This window comes from Taurulus bubalis (genome assembly GCF_910589615.1).
Source record: "Taurulus bubalis genome assembly, chromosome: 19".
NCBI lineage: Eukaryota > Metazoa > Chordata > Actinopteri > Perciformes > Cottidae > Taurulus > Taurulus bubalis.
The window spans coordinates 19,387,453-19,407,554 of record NC_136607.1 but is presented as its reverse complement, the minus strand read 5'-3'; the positions used below and the strand labels follow the sequence as shown (position 1 = coordinate 19,407,554).

General features: G+C 40.6%; 1 protein-coding gene across 1 annotated transcript in view; it reads left to right on the top strand.

Moving 5' to 3' along the window:
• The window catches only part of lamc3 (laminin, gamma 3), a gene marked incomplete at its 5' end in the record, with an annotated part of 97,584 nt that overhangs the window by 18,703 nt on the left and 58,779 nt on the right, over positions 1 to 20,102 (top strand). The window contains 2 exons of the mRNA XM_079235073.1: positions 2,356 to 2,486; positions 5,891 to 6,057. Of these exons, the coding sequence (XP_079091199.1) occupies positions 2,356 to 2,486; positions 5,891 to 6,057 (298 nt within the window). The remainder of the gene's footprint in view (positions 1 to 2,355; positions 2,487 to 5,890; positions 6,058 to 20,102) is intronic.

Genomic DNA, 20,102 nt, shown 5'->3' with positions numbered 1-20,102 from the left:
GTTACGCCTGCAGAACAGTCCGAGTTTCGCTGGAAAGGAGCCACCAGCTGGCCTAGTTAAAATTTAAATTAAAAGAATGTCCTCTTGCTTTAAAATGACCCGTTAATTAGATATTTTTACGAGCTCTGCCACTGATTATTGCACATTGCTGAGTAGACAAAGACTCCACTCGGAAAAGTCTTCTGTTTGCCGACAACGCCGACACCGTTCACGCAAAAGGGTTTGAAACCAATCAGGAACACATGTGTGGCACATTCACACCAGATGTTCCAGTAATGGGCGCTGACCTCTCGGTGCATCCCGTGGGACAGCAGGCGGGCTGGATCCCCAGGCCCTTTACTTTGAAACAGGAAGAAGAAAGCCCCCGAAAAGCAGCTGTTTTTAATAGAACGTGGTTCTTAAGGACCGCGGTAGGCACCTGTGAAGAGAGCCTCGGAGGGCACTAGTGTCACCTTTGTTCAATTTCCTGCCACTAACCAATTAAGCCATTTCCTTCACTTGCTGAACAAAAAGGTGATGCTTTGTTCCACATGGCAACGGACGTGAAGCTAACAAATGAAAATGGTGTTACATTATCCCACTGTGTATTGTGTATATACAGATTCTGCAGAGGGAAACCAGCTACACAGTCTTGTAAACGCTGTGTTTTTAGACTGACTTTAACTAGAGCGATACTGTGCATTGGTGTCTGTAGTCTTTTGTGTGGACAACATGCACATTTAAAACTTGCTTGAGATCAATAACCCACAAAAGTTGACTCCTGTCGATGTCATCATAATTCAAAATGATGCAGTTGTCAGGAGGTGCTGTTGACTCCAACACAAGAGCCAAGACCAGAGCAGGCTGCCAAAAGAGCCACGTTGGGTTATTGCAATGTTGGAGTATCCTGAAATGCAACGTATACGTTGTCAGAATGTTCTCTGCTATCTCACGCTCGTCCATGTTAACAGCAGTGACTTTTACAAGTCACACGTAGAAAGTCAGCCTCAAACAAGACAGTTAACCTCCACGCTAACAGCTCGGTGCGGCGGCACTTAGCTAAATGCTAACGTGAGCATGCTAACAGAGGGTCCGTCTACACTCGTCCATGTTAACAGCAGTGACTTTTACAAAGTCAGTCTAGAACAAGACTAATAGTCAACCTCCACGCTAACAACTCTGTGCATTAGCTAAATGCTAACGTGAGCATGCTAACAGAGGGTCCGTCTACACTCGTCCATGTTAACAGCAGTGACTTTTACAAAGTCAGTCTCAAACCAGACTTATAGTCAACCTCCACGCTAACAGCTCGGTGTGGCGGCACTTAGCTAAATGCTAACGTGAGCATGCTAACAGAGGGTCCGTCTACACTCGTCCACACAGAGGGATGAGGAGAGGGGACATCTGGGCACGATCTCATGGGGGCGCCAGTTTAATTTATTTGGGCATCGCCAAAGTGATGCATCCTCTGGAAAGTATACGGCATTTGTACTTTTTTTGGTATCACTTAATTGGCTTAAATAGAGCAAACCCTGGTGCTATCTGATGGGCTTTAGCGGTACAAAGCCTGGCTGTAGTGCCTGAGAAAAACATGAATGGATGAAATCATCACACGTGTTTTTAAGTCTGAGGCACATCCGCTCCAGTCTCCTTCTCTCCCATTGCCACACTTCAAAGGCACCTCTGGGAGAAGCTTCAAAACGTACAGCATTATAGACTTTTTGCAGGACTGCCACGGAGTCCCAAGCCAGCCAAGAAACAGACAGAAAGTTTCCCTTCAGCCATTTGTTTTAAAGTTCTCGAGTAAGAGATTCCTCATGTCATTTGTTCTCCCTTTACCTGGCCTCCCTTTCATCTTGCACCCCACTATTACACTTCCCGTTTGCTTTCTCTCTGTTTGTGTTATCCCTCTCCACTTTCTTCTCCCACTCCCGCCTTCATCCTGTCTTTACCTTTTGCAGTGAGCTCAAACAGAGGAGCTTAAATCATATCAGGGATGGGAGCTTTGGCATGTGCCATCCATTAAACTGAAGTAGTGCCGCAGTGTTTCTCACACTTTTGTCTCCATTAATCCCCTTTCTTTCTTTGCCCTTCTTTCTGACAATAACTTAATTCCCGACACCATACTCATTATCTCCCCATTACGTCTGCTCTTTTCCCAATGCCGATACGCCACCACCCCCTGTCTCCTTTCCTTGATCCACCAACTCTCCTTTCCACTTGCTTTGTCAACTTCTGGCTCAACTAAATCCTCCCGTCTGCTTCCTTGTAGCTCCAAGAGCGGCAGCAGCCAACACACGGACTCAAGCGGATGACATCAAATGGAGTTTTCTAACACCCTGTTGGTCCTTTCTTCTTCCCTTCCCTCTTTTCCAGGAATGGGTGACAGCCACTGACCTTCTGATCTCTTTGGACCGGCTTAACACCTTTGGAGACGAGTTCTTCAAGGACGCCAAAGTGTTGCGCTCGTACTTCTATGCCATCTCTGATTTCTCTGTGGGAGGCAGGTAAGAGACGCCAGCAAATGTGCCGTCCAGGATAATGTCACCCGGCGTAGCCGACTCTCTCTCTCTCTCTCTGAAAGGTTAAGAATTAGCCACTTTACCTTGAGCATGGTCCCATGAAACTGTGGTTGAGCCAAAAAAAGTAATGAAAACACAAAAACAATTTTTGGTTGTTTATTTTCCTCGCTTAAATCCTTTTTGAATTGGCGGCTTCCAGCTATCTCAGACGTAATGGAACACAAACCCTGTTTATTACAAAACACATTTATATAACACTAATTGGCTTTGCCAAATATGATTTGGAGGAAACATAACTGCCGCCTGAGGAGGTAGGGGTGGGCGGTTAGGCATACAAAGCACATTGAGAACCAGGGCAATGCATGCAGGGTTTATGTGCCATATCTCACATATTGCAGCTAGAACAGCTCCTAAAGAAATGAGTTAAGTGCCGGAAAGATTACGATTTTGGTTAAATATTGAAAAATTCACCATGTCCCATCTGGTGTTTCAAGTTGGGCTTTGCCTTGTTCACAATTCAACCAAAACTACAATCTTTTTCAGAAAGAGTAAGGCGATAAATTAAATGTGATTAACAATTGCGATTTTGGCTTCCAAAGATTGTGCCTTCTGTTATTAATCCAGCGCTCCCCTTTTTATTATAGTCGTGCTCTTTCAGCCTGCTTGGGGGGTCAACTGCAGCCGGCACTCACCGGGGAATAAATACCAAACAGCAAAGTTTATGATAACATTGTTTAGTGGAGCACAACATTGTTTAAAACAGCACATTCCTCATAGATCTAGCCTCTGAATTATTCTCTCGAAGTGCTACAAAATGGTCTTTCTTTGTGGGTAATCATGATGAATAATAATTATTTAAGAATTGACCAGCCATAATTGACTATATATTTCATTATTAACATGTTTGCATTTGCTTTGGACAGTTTTTGCAGATATACATGAAATAAAATTCTGTTTTCCTCTTAAAGATTACATTATCTGTGTTTGAATATCAGTATATATATAATATATATCAGTGTTAAGGGACGTGCTTTTGCACCACAAGGGTACTGCAGGTGTCCAAAGCATGGCGAGCAATCAGCGCCTCATCCTGAAAAGCTATTTTGCAAAACTGATCAAAAAAAGACAGCTTTCTGTCTGTCGGGTTGCCGTCAGATGAGAATGAACCAAGATAATCCTCCATCCTGCTTCCACTTCTTTTTCTTTATTACTCAAAGTAATGAGAGGGGACGTGGTGCCAAGGACCGGTCTGCACTCTGGAGCTTCAGATGGAAGTAGGCGATTAAGTTAGTTGAGATGAAGCCTTCAGACGGAATATAAATGTAATCTGACACATGTCATGAACACTTTGGATCACCGCGGGGACGGGACAAATTACCCGGCAATGCCGAAGCACCTGGGGGAGAGAGCCACGCGGCGACATGCCGGCCTTTCTGTACGAGTACACATGCCTTCACACCTCAGCCGAGCCGGCACGCTTTCAAAGACTCCTCGTGATTTATATAGAATATCAATGCAACCATAAGCCACGTTGATACACAACTCTCCAGTTGCCACAGGAGAACGGTGGAATGGCACTTCCCAGATTTTAAGATATACATATGCAGCCTAACGAGGACCACTAATTAATTGGTGTGGTGTTTTCAACTAATTTTGAGATTTACAACACAAAAGTAAAAAGGAGAGGCAGCAGAAGAAAACAATCCAGAGGGAGAAGTGACGGTCGATGTGTGTCCTCAAAAAATATCAAGGATTATTGCTTTATAACTGTCATAGTTCAATGGAAGGTCAGGCTTAAAAAAGTGCGAAAAGGAATTGAACATCACATTTTCATGGTAGCTCAAGTTATTTTGGAACGGCACATACGTTGACTGTACAGCTCGGGTCACCTCCCTCACATGGTATTCAGTTTGAATTATCACAGCAGCTCACGTCTACTCCAGCAGAAAGATCTGGCGTGTGGATGGGAAGCACTTTGGAGTCGCTGGGTTGTTGTCTGTCGTCTCAGCGACAACAGAAATAACTGGGTCTGAGCCTCGGGCAGGCAAGCAAGTGTCTGGATCCAGGACAGCTGGCTAAATTTGACAGAGCCTGCCACTCAGCGACAAGTCCCCGTCCCCTACCGCAGCCACTTGACAACAACCGACACCGCTGCCAGGAAATATTACACACGGGAGGGCGTAGCTGCCACCGTGCTGCAGAGGAAACGATAGGCTTTCTACATGCGGCGAGGAAATAAATTAGCTTGTGGAAAGAGAATGCTTCATAAATCCTGTGTCCCAAGAAAGTTGTGAAAAAAAACAGATGGTAAATATAGGTATGCATGTCGGTAAAAGCACGCTAACTTTGCTAAAATTAGCTATCTTGTTGTGGAAAGAGAATGCTTCATAAATCCTGTTTCCATCCAAAGAAAAAACAAAAAGACAGATGGTAAATATAGGTGTGCATGTCGCTAAAAACATGCTAAAATCAGCTAAAATTAGCTAACTTGTTGTGGAAAGAGAATGCTTCATAAATCATGTGTATCCCAAGAAAGTTGTGAAAAAACAAAAAGACAGATGGTAAATATAGGCATGCATGTCGATAAAAACATGCTAAAGTTAGCTAAAATTAGCTAAAATTAGCTATCTTGTTGTGGAAAGAGAATGCTTTATAAATCCTGTATCCCAAGAAAAAAACTAAAAGACAGATAAGACAGGTAAATATAGGTATGCACGTCGATAAAAACACACTAAAATTAGCTAACTTGTTGCGGAAAGAGAATGCTACATGAATCCTGTATCCCAAGAAAAAACAAAACAAATGGTAAATATAGGTGTGCATGTCGATAAAAACATGCTAAAATTAGCTATTTGTTGTGGAAAGAGAATGCTTCATAAATCCTGTATCCCAAGAAAAAAACAAAAAGACAGATGGTAAATATAGGTGTGCGTGTCGGTAAAAACACGCTAAAGTTAGCTAAAATTAGCTAAAATTAGCTATCTTGTTGTGGAAAGAGAATGCTTCATAAATCCTGTATCCCAAGAAAAAAAACAAAAAGACAGATGGTAAATATAGGTGTGCGTGTCGGTAAACACTCACCCGTCTACACATGCTTGATGCTGTGTCTTCTGCTTTTGGACATAGTGAGCGTATTACCACAGAGTGCACAGTTGAAGAGTGCGGTCGCTAAAAGGAAATGATCTGGAGCCGCGTTTACGCCCGTGGTAGCTAATAGGAAGTGACAACTCCTTAAGGTGGAAATACCTTCTCAGGTTGCCCTCTCCTCTGCCTTCAACACCGTTCACCGTGTGCATTAGTCTGTCTACACCTGAGTCAGTGAGCAGAGAGAGGGAGAGTAGGAAAAGTAGTCCTTACCTCCCTAACATGACTATCTGCCTGTGTCTAAGGTGTAAGTGCAACGGTCACGCCAGCGAGTGCGATGAGGTGGAACATCGGGGCCTGGTGTGTTCCTGCCAGCATCACACGGTGGGAGACGACTGCCAGCGCTGTCACCCGTCGTACCGGGACCGGCCCTGGGCTCGGGCCACCGGGGAGTCCGCCAACGAGTGTCTGAGTGAGTAGCTCAGATTTTGCATTTGCTGCTTGAGCGAGCAGATACGGACAAGGAGTTTTGCATTTGAGTAGACATGGATATTGAAATTCATTGATTCTTTTTATGCTGTGGATGTAATGGAATGAATTATGCTGAACTTGGCTCCGTACTGCATGTGATTTCTCTCATTTCTAAGGTATTTAACATGTGTATAGGGTTTTTCAATTACACTTAACATTCCTCTTGTGTTAGCTTTCTGTTAGCATCTCTTATGTTAACGGGTCGGTTTTGACCCATGTCTTAAATCAGCTGTAAAATACACTAAAAACAATTATCCATCATCCAATGTGTTTCCCATCTCTTGGTGACCTTGTTATCTTCCTTATCCATGAACATATTGTTGTATGTTTTAATATTTTTGGTGTGAGCCTCTGGGCCTTTTCTTTGTCAGGATACCTCCATTTCAATTAAATAAATGTTAAAATTAACCTCAAGAGAATCATATAAATAAATAAAAGGTTGTTGTGTTACCTGACTATTACTGAGGGGTATTAGAACACATCTCTTAAATACTTTTGTTTTATTTATTTTTTCATTTTAATATTATTAACTATAGTAACATCTATGGTGTTACGAGTCAATTTCGACCCATATATATTTACTTCAAGAAAAAGGCTAAAAAGCATTTTTTTTCAGCAAGAGAACTTTAATACAAACACAAAATGAAAAGCAGAACAAGTCATAACACAACATATAGATTTGAAAGGTCAAACAAACAACAACCAATCAAGCTAATCTTATTTTTATAACTGGGTCAAAACCGACCCTAACAACACAAAGGTCATCATTTCAACCAGAGCATTTCATAATTTAGTGCAATTATTTTTTTTTTGCTTTACTTTGTTGAAATAGAGGTTCCTGACCTCAAAAAGCGTTGATGCAATAAATACATTTACGTGGTTCTCTTATGCATTTAAAACCCTGAAACGGGTCAGTGCCGCCCCGAACACAAGAGGAAGGAAAACAAAGTTTGGATTTATGAAATGTATACCTCTTCGAAATGGCTGGTTTCAAGATTAGGCCTTTTGTAAAAGGTGTGTCACTGCCGTGTATTATATGACGTCCAGCGCCAAGTGTTCACCGATATATACAGTTAGCATTCTACCAATAGCAGCTATATATGCGCTAGAATCTTTCACTTAAAAAAACATTTATAAACAGATCTGTATTTCATTCATCAATCAGCTGATACATTGACAATTCCATTGGCACACAGTTCAGACCAAAAAAAAGGAAAAATAAGTTTCGCAAAGCTATGAGGGAACAAGGCGTTCCTCTTTATTGCCTAATAAATACAGAATTAAGAGGAGTACACTGAGTACAACTAGATATGCCGGGTACAACTTGTATACAATAACATTAATGTCAATAAAATCACACAGTGTCGAGGTCTTTGTTTTTTAGCCTGATTTGTGTTGAACTCATCTTCCTTCACTCTTCAGGAATAAGTGATTTTTCTCGTCCCATAACAAACCCCCGTCTACGTTTAGTTGGTCCGTTCCAAAGCCAGTTTCTTGTAATGGGCTTTCTGCCAGCTGTGAGGAGGATTTTGACCAAGTCATTATCTTCTTGCAGCACCACTTTAGCTATATTGCCCCAGTATAAAATTGAACACTTCTTGGAGATTATATTTCCTAATACCTCATTCAATTCTGAATTCACTCTCTCCCAGAATGGCTCTACTTTTGAGAAACTCCCAAAGATATCTGTATGGTGGCATTTCTTCCAGCCTGTTTGATTATACATTGTTTGCTTTCCATGTTAGTTATAATTAAGTTAGGCTATTACAATTTATTTCCCAATTAAATACATCTATGTCTGCAATGCTACACACGTACGGTGCCGGTCATCTACTAAAAAAAATGTCACGTTCAATTCCTTTTTGCACTTGAAATGTAGTTTTAGTCTGACCTTCCATTTAGCTATGACAAAGTTACTAAGAAATAATAATTGTGTTCTTCTGCTGCCTCTACTTTTTACTTTTGTGTTGTAAATCTCAAAATCAGTTGAAGATATTTTAACAAGCCATGGTTTGGAAGTGCAAATATATCCTTCAAATTTTTTTTTAAGTATTTTTTAATAACGGTACACACATAATTCCCTTTCTCATCCTCTCCCTAAATGTTGAGTCACACGTCCCTGGTTTGAATTCACGATGCTCTTTTTGTGAACCAGACTTCTAACTTGAATATTTTAATAATTGGATAATCATTCTCACATAATATTCCCAAGAAGTGCATTTTGATGACGTAGACAGGGATGCATGTCTCAGTCTGATCTGTAACGCTGTCATCACACCAATTAATTAGTGGTCCTCGTTAGGCTGCATAGAAATATATCTTAACATCTGGAAAGTGGAGAGTTGTGTGTCAGACTCTGGCTTCCCTCCCGACATACATCCAGGTGGTGATGGATCCCACTGTGCAACGTTTCAGTGGTACCTCTATTGGTGTGGATTGAAATGAATGCAATACCCTCTGCAAGATATTCATTTTCATCACTCTGATTTGATCTGTTAAAAATCCATGTGGACCGTCGTTCTATATCCTTGTGTTTTGATTGATGTGGTTATAATTGGCCACATACAACATTAATAATTGTTTTGTTGTATACAGCCCCATGTGTTTGATAGATTTTTGCAATCACATTTAATATTAAAACTCTCTTTCGGAGGCGCATCATCGAATAGATGAATTTTTGAAATATTCAATGTATATCCTGCATATTAATTACATTTCTCAAGATCCCCAATCCACGAAGAGGACGATTCTATGTCCGCTGTCCACAACGGCTCCGTTCCAGATCTTGATGCATCTCTTGGGCAAATGGTTCAGTATTGAGAGCAAACAGAGGAAGTTACCGAGCCTCCTTCACTTTGAACAGGTCGCTAGTCAATGTCAATGCATGCTTACATGCAGGACTGACTCCTTGGTATCGCATGTAGAGTTATTGTAATACGGTTATTAACCCCGTCTGTTCTTTGTCAATTAAATCTGGTGTGAGCGTTTCAGTCTCGACTGATATGTAGAATGGATTTTTGTCGTTGTTTTTTTACAGTTCTCCTTCTCTTCAACCTCTTTCACGGCGGGGTTGTCTTGCCTTCTTTTTTTTCAGCTCATTCTGAAATATTTCGTTCCACTGAACAGGAAAAAGGCGCCGCCTGGAGACGTGTTTGTTTTGAACTTGCCCAAAAACTCTTTCCCCCGTGATATTTCTGCTGTGATGGTTCATATTTTGTAGCTCTCCAAATTCAGGGTCAATCTAGAAAAATATCCTCATTTATTCCCCATCTTCTGTAGAAGTTTGTGTAGACAATTCTTTTTGGCCACTCTTCAATATGTGTGTTAAGGGGTCCTGAAGGTCGTGAGTGGTGTTTGGAAGCCTGTACTTTGTGCACAGCCTTCCGGCAAATGATTTGGTGGATTTAGAGCCCAGCTCGTAATATGCCTGTTTTATGAATCTTGCATCTTTCTCTCACTCTGGACCCAATATCTCACCCATCTATCTAGTAGTTTATGAATCGTCTGGTCCTTTGTTTATGTGTTCTCCTGTCCTCAATCCTTCATATCTGAGGTCAACGTATTAGATGGTCCCTTTCTGGTCTTCTTAATATGTATAGTCTTATTAAACCCCATGCTGCAGCCTTCAGTGAGTCCCCTATGGGTGGATCTCCCTCACCATTGTCATTTTCCTACGGAAATCTTTTGATTTCCATTTTAACGTCAACAGTTTTTAACAGTTTATGTATTTGCCAGGCTGTATGCTGTCCATTTACATTATTGTTGTTATTGTTTGGTGTATATTATAGTATAAGCTTTTCTTCAGTCTGTTGCTCGATAGTCTTCTTTCTATGTGGCATTGAATAGCGTGAATAGTCTCTCTCTTTATATTTACTCTCTGATAGTTACTCGTTTTAGACCCAAATTGTTTCTCATGTTTTTGTTTTGGTAAATCGGTTTCTTGCAGAAAAGTGTTATGCATCTTCTCATTTCAAAATGTTGTCATAGTGTTTTTAGTCCTTTTAAATGGATTACCCAAACCATGAACAGCGAAAGACATCAGCTGAAATCTTTGATAGTGTATCATTACACTTGATGTGATTGATTTCACTGTTCAATTCAACAATGGAGCATTTTTGAACCGCAGATTATATATCAACAAATTAGTATTTTGCAAAAAAAGGTCTCTCTCTCTCCACTTTAAATCCCTTTAAATGAGCATGAGTGGGAAGGCCTAACAACCTTTCTTTTGAGAAATATATATAATTTGTTTTGCTTTTCTGTGTACTATCATAAACTAATATAGCACTAACACATATATGAACGTATTATCTATATTCACAAGGGTTTTCTGTACATTATAGCTTTTTAAATGATTCAAATAGACCTTGGGGTTGAGGAGATATTCAGTATTTAGTTGAATGCAAACCATTCGCAATTGTTCGCCATTAAATTGCTGGGGTAAAAGAGGTGAAGACAGGAAATGACCCACTATGGGTCCCTCCTCTCACTCCAGCTCTATAATTATTCAGCTTGATTCATTGAGCATGGAAGCTTGTGTTTATTGCACTTTAACGTTTGGAGATATTCTTGCATATTCCATAGAGCTGTATATATATATATATATATATATATATATATATATATATATATATATATATATATAACACAAACCTAAATGTGCTCTATAAGTGTACGAGGTTGTTGTGCTGAAGACCACTGTGTTATCTATGTCCATGCGTACAGTCACAGCTCACTTTTTAAAGCATAAACACAAAGCAAAAAACATATATTTAGAATTATATTTAATGTATTGGCGTCATGGAAGATGTGTGTCTATTCAAATAGATCCTCCTCCTCCTCCTCCTCCTCCATGAATTTTCATTATTAGTATTATCAGGTTTGGCTCATCACAACGTGCACATTTACTGAATGCTGCTGAGGATGAATTGTAATTGGCAGAGGGGTAAAAACCATAAAAGAGAGCGTCTCACAAATTGTATTTGTTTTTTTGCTGAATTCTATTAAGCAGCCAGCGTGTTTTAATTACTCGTCCTCTTGGTTCCAAGCAGATGGCGCACTGCACCTAACTCTATCAATATATGGTATATTAATAAATAAACACACCATATAACAGAGACACAGAATATGGAAACAAAGTGCTGAATGCTCAGTGTAATTATCTCAGTCATGTTGCCTTGGTTTGCCCCACCAACCTTTCATATTTCCCTCTCAGGCACCGGAACAGGTGCGCAGCACTTCCTCTGGGACACAGTTGTGTGGGTTGGTGATGTTGATCAACTAATAGCATCAAGGAAATGAAATGCAGTGAATAGAATATGAACTAGATATTTTTAAAAGGAACTCACGAACAGTAGAAATGCTGCTTTTTTATATTTCTAGTAAGAATGAGATGTGATGTCGTTGGTGGGGCTTTTTCTTAATTTGACCAGGAGAGTCTTAGATCTACGACGCCATCTTGAAACGCTTTTGAAGTATTTTCTTATTTTTACTTATTTACCTGCTTAAATCATTTTTTATTTGTTTTCTTTCTTTATGGCCCACGTGGCCAGATGCATGGTTAATTCCTGATATTCCTTCTTACTTTTGAAGGTTGTTTGTTAAACTGTAAAAATGGCTAAATAAAATATCAAATATTAAAAAAAAAAGAATGAGATCATAACCTGTGTTTATATTACAACATTATAGAGTTTGACGGTTACCATGAAAGGCTTAAAGGAGACTAAACCACAGCAGAAACAAGAATTAGAAATATAAAACATTTAAGCATGGATAAGAAATTGCAATAGAGTTTTTGGAATAAATTGCTTTACACAATAATCTCAAAATGAACCTAATGTGGCATCTTTTCTGTTGTGTCTCTGCTCTTAAGATGGCGTATGTACACTTGCTGTTATTTTGTCCACGAGAGGTGAACCGATGTCAGGACGGTCCCGCCGCTCTTCCTGCTCCTTATGGGAGGAACGTCTTCCTACTAATGCAGAGCTGAGAGGTTTAAGGGTGAAACATTTCTCATACCTGATATCCAGTTTGTGGAGCAGCAGCCGCTCCAGACTGCTTTGGCTGCACTACTTCTGAAATAAGGTGGAAGGGATTAGCTGAACTTTTAGAATATATAAAGCAAGCTACAGGGAACATGATCTTTGGCTTTGCAGGAACTAAGAGGAGAAAAAAGAGCAGAAAGGAAAAGGAAACTCATGCACGGTATTATTTTTAGACTATGCATTAATGTGCTGCACTTCAATATGTGTGCTGGTTCTGTTAACGTATGCTTGCCCCATCTGCCATTGTTTACTGTAGCACCTGTTTGCACATGCATGCGTTGATGTGGATGTTCTGTTATGAATCCGTTTTCACCTGGAAGAATCCATAAAAATCCATGAATATTAGGAGCAGGAAGGTCTTGTGTGTCACACACATCTATAATTTAGGAATAAAGTTTGGAGCTTAATACTTTTGCCTACTTAATGTTAATCTTGCTTTGAATACGCAAATACCTTGTATAGATTTGTGATGATTGCATTTGTTTTCCATTTCTTATTCTTACAAAAAATCTATCATTTCTGAGACTTTATTTATTTTTCTGTGTCACAAGACTGTTATCATCACTCAACGCTAATGTAAAGCTCATTGTATGTTTTATACATCTTCATCCGTGTGGATTTAACTTAAACAAAAAGTACAACTATCAAAACTGTAAGTCGTGCATTAAATAATATAATATACGTGTTTTCATTGTAACCGCAGACCCTGGCAGCGATATGGTTATGTTTATGGTGCACTCATGCGAACACGAGGCAGCCCCTAATTCACAAACACTTTGCAACCTCGACTCCCAATTATTGCGGCGCAAAAGACATTTTGAAAGGCGGCGGTAAGTCGAGACGCGTGCGGCTCAACTGCGTTGGCTATTCACACCGACTGCCGCCGATTTACCCACAAATCTCGAGAAAATGTCAAGTGTCTCTTTTAAAGCAAATGTTTTAGCAAGTAATCTTTTAGCAGAGAGAATAAACCGTAACAGATTCGTGACCTTTTGGGGCTCACGAAACCATGAAACAAAAAATAATTATGATAAAACCTGAACTTTACAAAATAAACACAAAGAGACACACAGTTAATACTTTACTTAATTGTCTTTTTTTCTTCGACTGCAGAGCCTCTTTATCACATACAACCCTCCTGCAAGCTGTTTTTAATGTCAGTGCAGTATTTGTACATATTATATGATTATATATATATATATATATATGGGATGATATATATGTATATATGATTATACCCCAACAAAAGTTTGAAGACGCATTATGGTAAAGGTGTTGAGGTTAGTTAACCCTTCAGGGTCTTAGGCCTTTTTCTCGATTTCACATAATTTCTTAAATTCACTTTTTAAAGGCACTTGCATATGAGATACATACCCATGTGTTTCATCTAAAATTGCAGAGCAATCTAATCTCTCTATATAATGAGGCACAATTGTCAGTGTAAAGTGATAATATGGCCTTAAAGCTGAAAAATTGAAGTTCGATTTTTAAAAATTCTTCATATCTCTTGTGAAAACATACCTTTTCTCATGTGGACGAAACATTTTGGTGATGGAAATTGGTTTACCAAAAGGACTTAGTTCACAAAAGCAGTGGAATATATGAATATAAATGTCTAAAACTAAATGTATTATTATATGGTGGGGCTGTGAGGAGGGGGCCGGAGACTGCAGAGTCTCGCTGATCCAACAGCAGCGGATTCTTTTTTCTGCGCCGTTTTTCCGCGGAGATATTAATATTTAAAAGACGTAAACACTGTATAGCACGGCGGCACTGATCTCATCCCAGCCACCGGGATGTGAGGAGATCTGGCTTTGGTCAATTAGGCAAATTAGCGTATTCCTCCCACGCACTATGACATAATACCAACGTGCTTCAGTGGTGCTATTATGCTCCTTCTTATTCTATATCTGTGTTCTGTGCACTAAACATTACTGTGTTTATATATTCGAAAAATAGTTTGAGGACATTTCTAGCTGTGGATTCAGAGAGCAAAAAGAAGAATGGTGGTGACAATCATGTGTGATTATTACAGTTATCTTTGCGATCGCTATTGATTGTAAATAGTAGTAGCAGGTGGTGAGTGGAAGCTTCAGGGGTTTTATGTAGAAGTGTGAGCGCTTCAGAGTTATGTGAATACTGAGGGTTTTATTGTGGATTTCACTCTCAGTCAAGGTTGTTTATCAAAACTGGATATTGGACGGCCGATTTGTTTTTGCCTGCTGTTTGCTTTGTGTTCTTAAAATAGGTGTGGAGAGCTATGCAAAGGGTGGGTTATGTGTGTGTGTGTGTGTGTGTTTATGTTGTGTGGATCTTGGGGTGAAATGTGATGTCATTATCATGAAGATTCTCCCCCCCTGAGACTGAAACCCTTTATAGCCCGAGCAGGCGGCGCCGGGTCTCCATGATCTCCGTTGTTTGTTTGAAGTTGTCATCGGCTCAGCCGGCGGCTGCTCCGGCACGGAGACGCTTTCAATCTTTTCTCGCCGCGGATTTAAGGTTGAAGGCTGCGTTGTAGCCGGCAGACTGTGATCATTTTGGGGAATACATCAAATGTACAGCCATAATACTGCAGATTTGATCATCTAAGCCTCCTTGTAGTATTCCTACTGTGACATAATACACATATGATTACTGCTTTAAATGTGGTTTTATTTCCTCTTGTGTGTTTGCTTTTGTGAATTTATAATTTAGGACAATACACACACAAAAAACACGATATTTCTATTGAACTCCCAGTGCTTCTGTGCATCACTGTACTCATTTACAAACAATCGAACAGCAACTAATTGCCGATATATCATAAAAACTTGGATTAATATACCCTGAGATTTGCTTTTTATCTTTCTAAATAATGCTACTTTCTGGAAATCAGTAAATGGCTGTTTTAGAGGTGGAGAATGTACCTGTGTGTGTGTCCCAAACACACACCTTCAGGCGCCCCTCATGCAAGTAAAGCTAGCATGACATTCATGCTGTTGGGCTGCTGAGGGGCTCCCTCATTTTGGATATCATATTAGTGATGTACGTGTGTATGAATACTTGATGTATGCCAAAAAAAAAGAAGGTAAAACTCATGAGAAAGTCGCAGTACGGGATTTTATCAGCCCTACAAGCTAGCACGTCAGCTAACACGTCATAATCTTAACCCACGCAGGAAGGTGACCGGCACAATAGTAACAGTCCACTAAAGGTCGCACAGATATCTATGCAGCATGATCCCTCACGGACCGGTTCATTATCCCTGCTGGTGTCCTGCTCTCCCGGCCGGTCCGACATCTCATTCGTCCTGCAAATTAGATGTAAAAATGAGAAATGATTGTGCCTGCAGGGGTTCCTCGATGCAATGCATTCTGCAGCGATACTGAGAGCGCATTAATATAAGGGGCAGAAGACAATAAGGTGGTGAATTGCATCACCTCTCATGCAGGTGGCAACTTCCTTTAGGCTCCAAAAAGCATGCCGTGCTGCTTAAAGTTGGCTGATGCACATTGCAAAAATGTCATAATCCAATCAGGAAAAGTTAGTGCAGCTTGTTTGTCTCTGTTTGGTGTTTCATCAACCACTAAACTTCTATAACTCCAGCCTTTTTGTTTTCACTAATAACAAAACACAATATTCATAGTTTGGCTCTTAAAGCATAACCTTTTCACTCATTTACATATCTTTTCATGACATCATGTTGTTTGGTCATGTAGCTCAGGGAGCGTCTGCATCACAGTAGCTGACTGTGTCCGTGTGTTCGTCCCATTCTCGTGAACACAATATCTCAGGAAGGCCTGGAGGAAATGTCTTCAAATTTGACACACGCTTCCACTCGGACTCGAGGATGAAGTTATTTGACTTTGGTGGTCGGCGGTCAAAAGTCAAGGTCACTGTGACCTCGTGAAACACGTTTTTGGCTATAGCTCAAGATTTCCTACGCTAGGAACGACAATTTCAGACAAATGTGTCATAGGTTTAAAATGATGAAGTGGCGACAATTTGACAGACATGGATAAAGTAAAGTGCAACTCAACTCAACAGCAAAGCAATAATTATACTTCATAGATCAAAGACATCTTCTAACACACATGGCGCCACACTGAAATAGGAGTGTTTCTGGGCTGTAAGGACTGTGAGCTGTTAAAGGAACAGGAGATAGAGAATGAACATGGCTTTCACCATGTGTCCAGGCTTATCTCCACGAGAGAAAGCCCCAAGGAGCAATATCAGGGCAATGCACACCTACATGGGCTTGAGATGCAAATGAAAGGGTCCTTGAAAGCCCTCAGCAGGAGTGTGACCAGAAAGGTTAGGGCTGCTGGCTCATAGTCTCTGAAAGCACTCGGCCGTCCCTTTTTCCACACAGGAAGGTTTTTTTTTTTGTAGTGGCTACACTTAAGTTGTAGAAGATCTGCAGAAAAGAGTTAAGGATTCTTAGCTTTTGGTTTCCTGCTTGTATGAGGCAGGGTTATGGATTTGTTTGTCCAACAGAGGGCAATAACTTGTCAAGCCAAGTCAGAGCGTTAACCACCACAAACTGCACATGCAGCCTAAATAAGTCAAAATCTACGGGCTGAATGGGTACATTAAAGAGTGGCCCAATATTTGGTGGCCTTTATATACATGACATGCTTTCAACTACATAATGAGTTTTTGCATTTTGGTACTACAAAAGTAAGCATTTTGATCAGTCCAGTTGGAGTGGTGTTAACTGGAGACGTTCAGCCAAACGTGTCCGTGGTTTCTCTTAGCTGCTGAAAACATAACATGTAGGTGTCGTCTTAAAATCAGCACCAAGCCCCATTTCGGCTCTCGTTCTGCTGAAAAAAAGCGTGTTTTAAAAACGGCACCTTGCATATCTCCGCAACCACAAAGTCGATTCAATTCATTTAAATTGCTAAAATATCGTAAATCTTGTGAATTCCATTTTTGAACCAAAAAACATGTTTTCTTGACTGAATATGCTTCATAACATGCCAATGCTTTCCTGGATTGTGTTTATTGTTGTGTTTATTTTGATGCTTTAGGTCTTAATCATTCTGAAAAGGTGCACTATTAGTTTGTGTTATGCTTTTTTTTTTACTCGAGGACTTCTTTTTGATACACCTTGCTCATAATCATGCTGGATTTTCTTAGTTATGATCACAATATATATTTAAAGTGATTTTTCTTTGCAGATATAATTTTTTCCCCCCAAGACTTTGCTGAAAAAATACATATAAATAAACACAAGTATTGGAATTAGTTTGGGGTTCCTACAACGACTCAAACACAGGGAAAAAGAGGTCTAGACCACCTAGGGGTGTATGGTTTTTAAAGCCTTCAATCAATCTTGAATACGTACCTACCTGTGTTTATTTTCTATGCCAACATTACCTGTTAAAGTTCAACACCTGTTGCTCTGAAACGGTCGTGATCCTGTTCTGAATTCTGCAGTCAGCTGTTGGAATATAAATGAGCTTTTCGGTTTTAATTCAATGTTTAAAGCGTGTTAACTCGTCTGAATGGCTGGGGCAAAACGCCACTTCTGTTGCCAACATGTTCACGCATATTTAAAAAAAAAAACGTCTATAAAAATAGTTCCTTTTAACACAACCGTACATATAAATCAACCCCAAACCATACCAGACCTTGTGTAAACCTTATCACTGTGGCTCAATGGTGGTGAGCAGCGTTATCCTTCAATCAGAGGATCGGCGGTTCGATCCCCGGCTCCGCTAGCCCGTGTCGATGTGTCCTTGAGCAACACACTTAACCCTAAATGTCTCCCGTAGCTGCGCCTGCGTTGTATGAATGGTTGATAATCCTCATGTGGCTCCTTCATGGTAGCTCCTCATCAGTGGGTGAATCGGTGAATGATGTCATGTAGTGTTAAAGAGCTTTGTGTGGTCGGAAGACTAAAGCGCTGTACGGGTCCATTTGAAGCTATGAGCAATAAGCGTGTGGAAGAGGCGGTTGTGGGCGTGCACGCCTAAATGTGGTCAAGCCGGACAATCGGGTTGTGGAAATGATTGTAAAGGTCTTTGTGTTGCATCGGTTGAAGAACAGCTGGAAGTGATTTCCCGTGTCCCAGTTTCCCTGTGCCATACCTTTGTGTGTGTGTGTGTGTGTGTGTGTGTGCACTGCTTATAGCAATCTTCGTCCCACACGCCCGTCCTTTAGACATGCATGTTACCATGCGTGTAATGGTTTAACGTCTCCTTATTCAATATTGGAGGTTGACACCAAATTGCATCAACATCAAAGGCTATTAATATACATTATTCTACTCAAAATACACATGTTATAATACACAATTGGTCATATGCATATTTTTCAGTGCAGGTAACCCAGTGGTTCTCAAACCTTTTCTGTCACGCCCCACTTTGGAAGAAGAAAAATGTTCGAGCCCCACCGCCCCCAGAAAATAATAACAAAATGGTCCAACTTTTCGTGACTCCTCCATACACGCTTTTTCAAATAATAGAATAAAGAAAATTGAAATCCCGTTCAAGTAAACCAGATTGCTCCATCAGACAAAAATAATAACATGTGCAATCACTTTCACTTTGTTAGAACAATGCAAATAAAGTTCTATCTGTGCAAAAAATAACTAATATTTGGCAAAAGAATGACTAATTACTAGGGATGGGTATAATGCAGAGAATAATGTCCACACTGTGGGATTAATAAAGGATTATAAAAAAATAAAAAAAAGGATTTATTTTTTTAAGAATCTGCATCTCCCCCTGCGCCCCACCTGTAATACCTTCGCGCCCCACTAGAGGGTCGCGCCCCACAGTTTGAGAACCACTGAGATAACCAAATGTGGCAAACTAACAACACAACAAAAACCAAGAGCCTAATAAACCAGATCCACAAGTAATTAAAATATTAGCAAATATACTTTTAAACCTGCCGGGAGGGACGGGAAGCCAGATGTTCAGTTTTCCCTGGAGCTCGGTTCCCACATGGAGTGACCTTTGACCTATTGATCGGCCTGAGTGTTAAACGATCTCTCGGTAATAACAGTTTACATCAGGCATTACATCACCTTTTATGGGATGCCGTCAGAGTCGACATGGATGTGTACCACTGAAGCAACAGGGGCTCAGGTTGTTGACAGCTATCAGCTAGCCGGACCGCTAGCGGGCTCCATGAAGACGGAGAGGATGGGAGCCGACAGGTGGAGCCGGCGGGTCGCATGCTCTGGCTGCCCACCAGAGCCGATGGGTGTCAGGTGTCGTCTTTGTCCGTGCGAGCAGCGGGGTTACAGATGTGATAACAAGGGACTCGGCGTCCGTCCAGAGGGACGCGTCGTGCTCAAAAGGCCACAGAGCAGCGGCTACGGGCTCCGACAGCGTCGATCCAATGCATCCATCTGGGCGGCGACTTAAAGACGGATGCTGAAAGCCGCAGCAGTCGATGCTTTTATATTAACAATGGGTCAAATCCCCTTGTAGTAAAGAACCTGGACAAAGAAAAATCACCCGACTCTGCAGCCCCCCTCAGTTTTACGAGGTAATTTAGCACCTTGCAGCTCACTGTTTAGTTTTTTTCTGGCCACGGCCTCACGGTGGTGCAGCATTCTGGGCGCTCTCTTCGGGGTTTGTTCACAGACTCAGATGGCAGATGTTTTCAGTGATAGTGAATCACCACCAATAGAACAAAGTAAACCAAAAGTGATTTGTTTAACTATTTGTTAATTACGTTCTTGACTCTATCAAAAGTGTCTCCACACACACACACACACACACACACGCGCGTCTCATTTATTAAACACATCTAGGAATAGAAAATACTGAATGAGACGTTATGATCTAACAAACAACCAGTTTACAGTTTTTAATTGCAATAATTCTAATAAAAACCAACAGCCCACGCAGCTGTGATTGACTGAAGATTCCACGTATGTGTCTATCTTGTAGGCTAAAAATAAACAATGTGTGAATTGGACAACTTCAGAGTTAATTAAGGC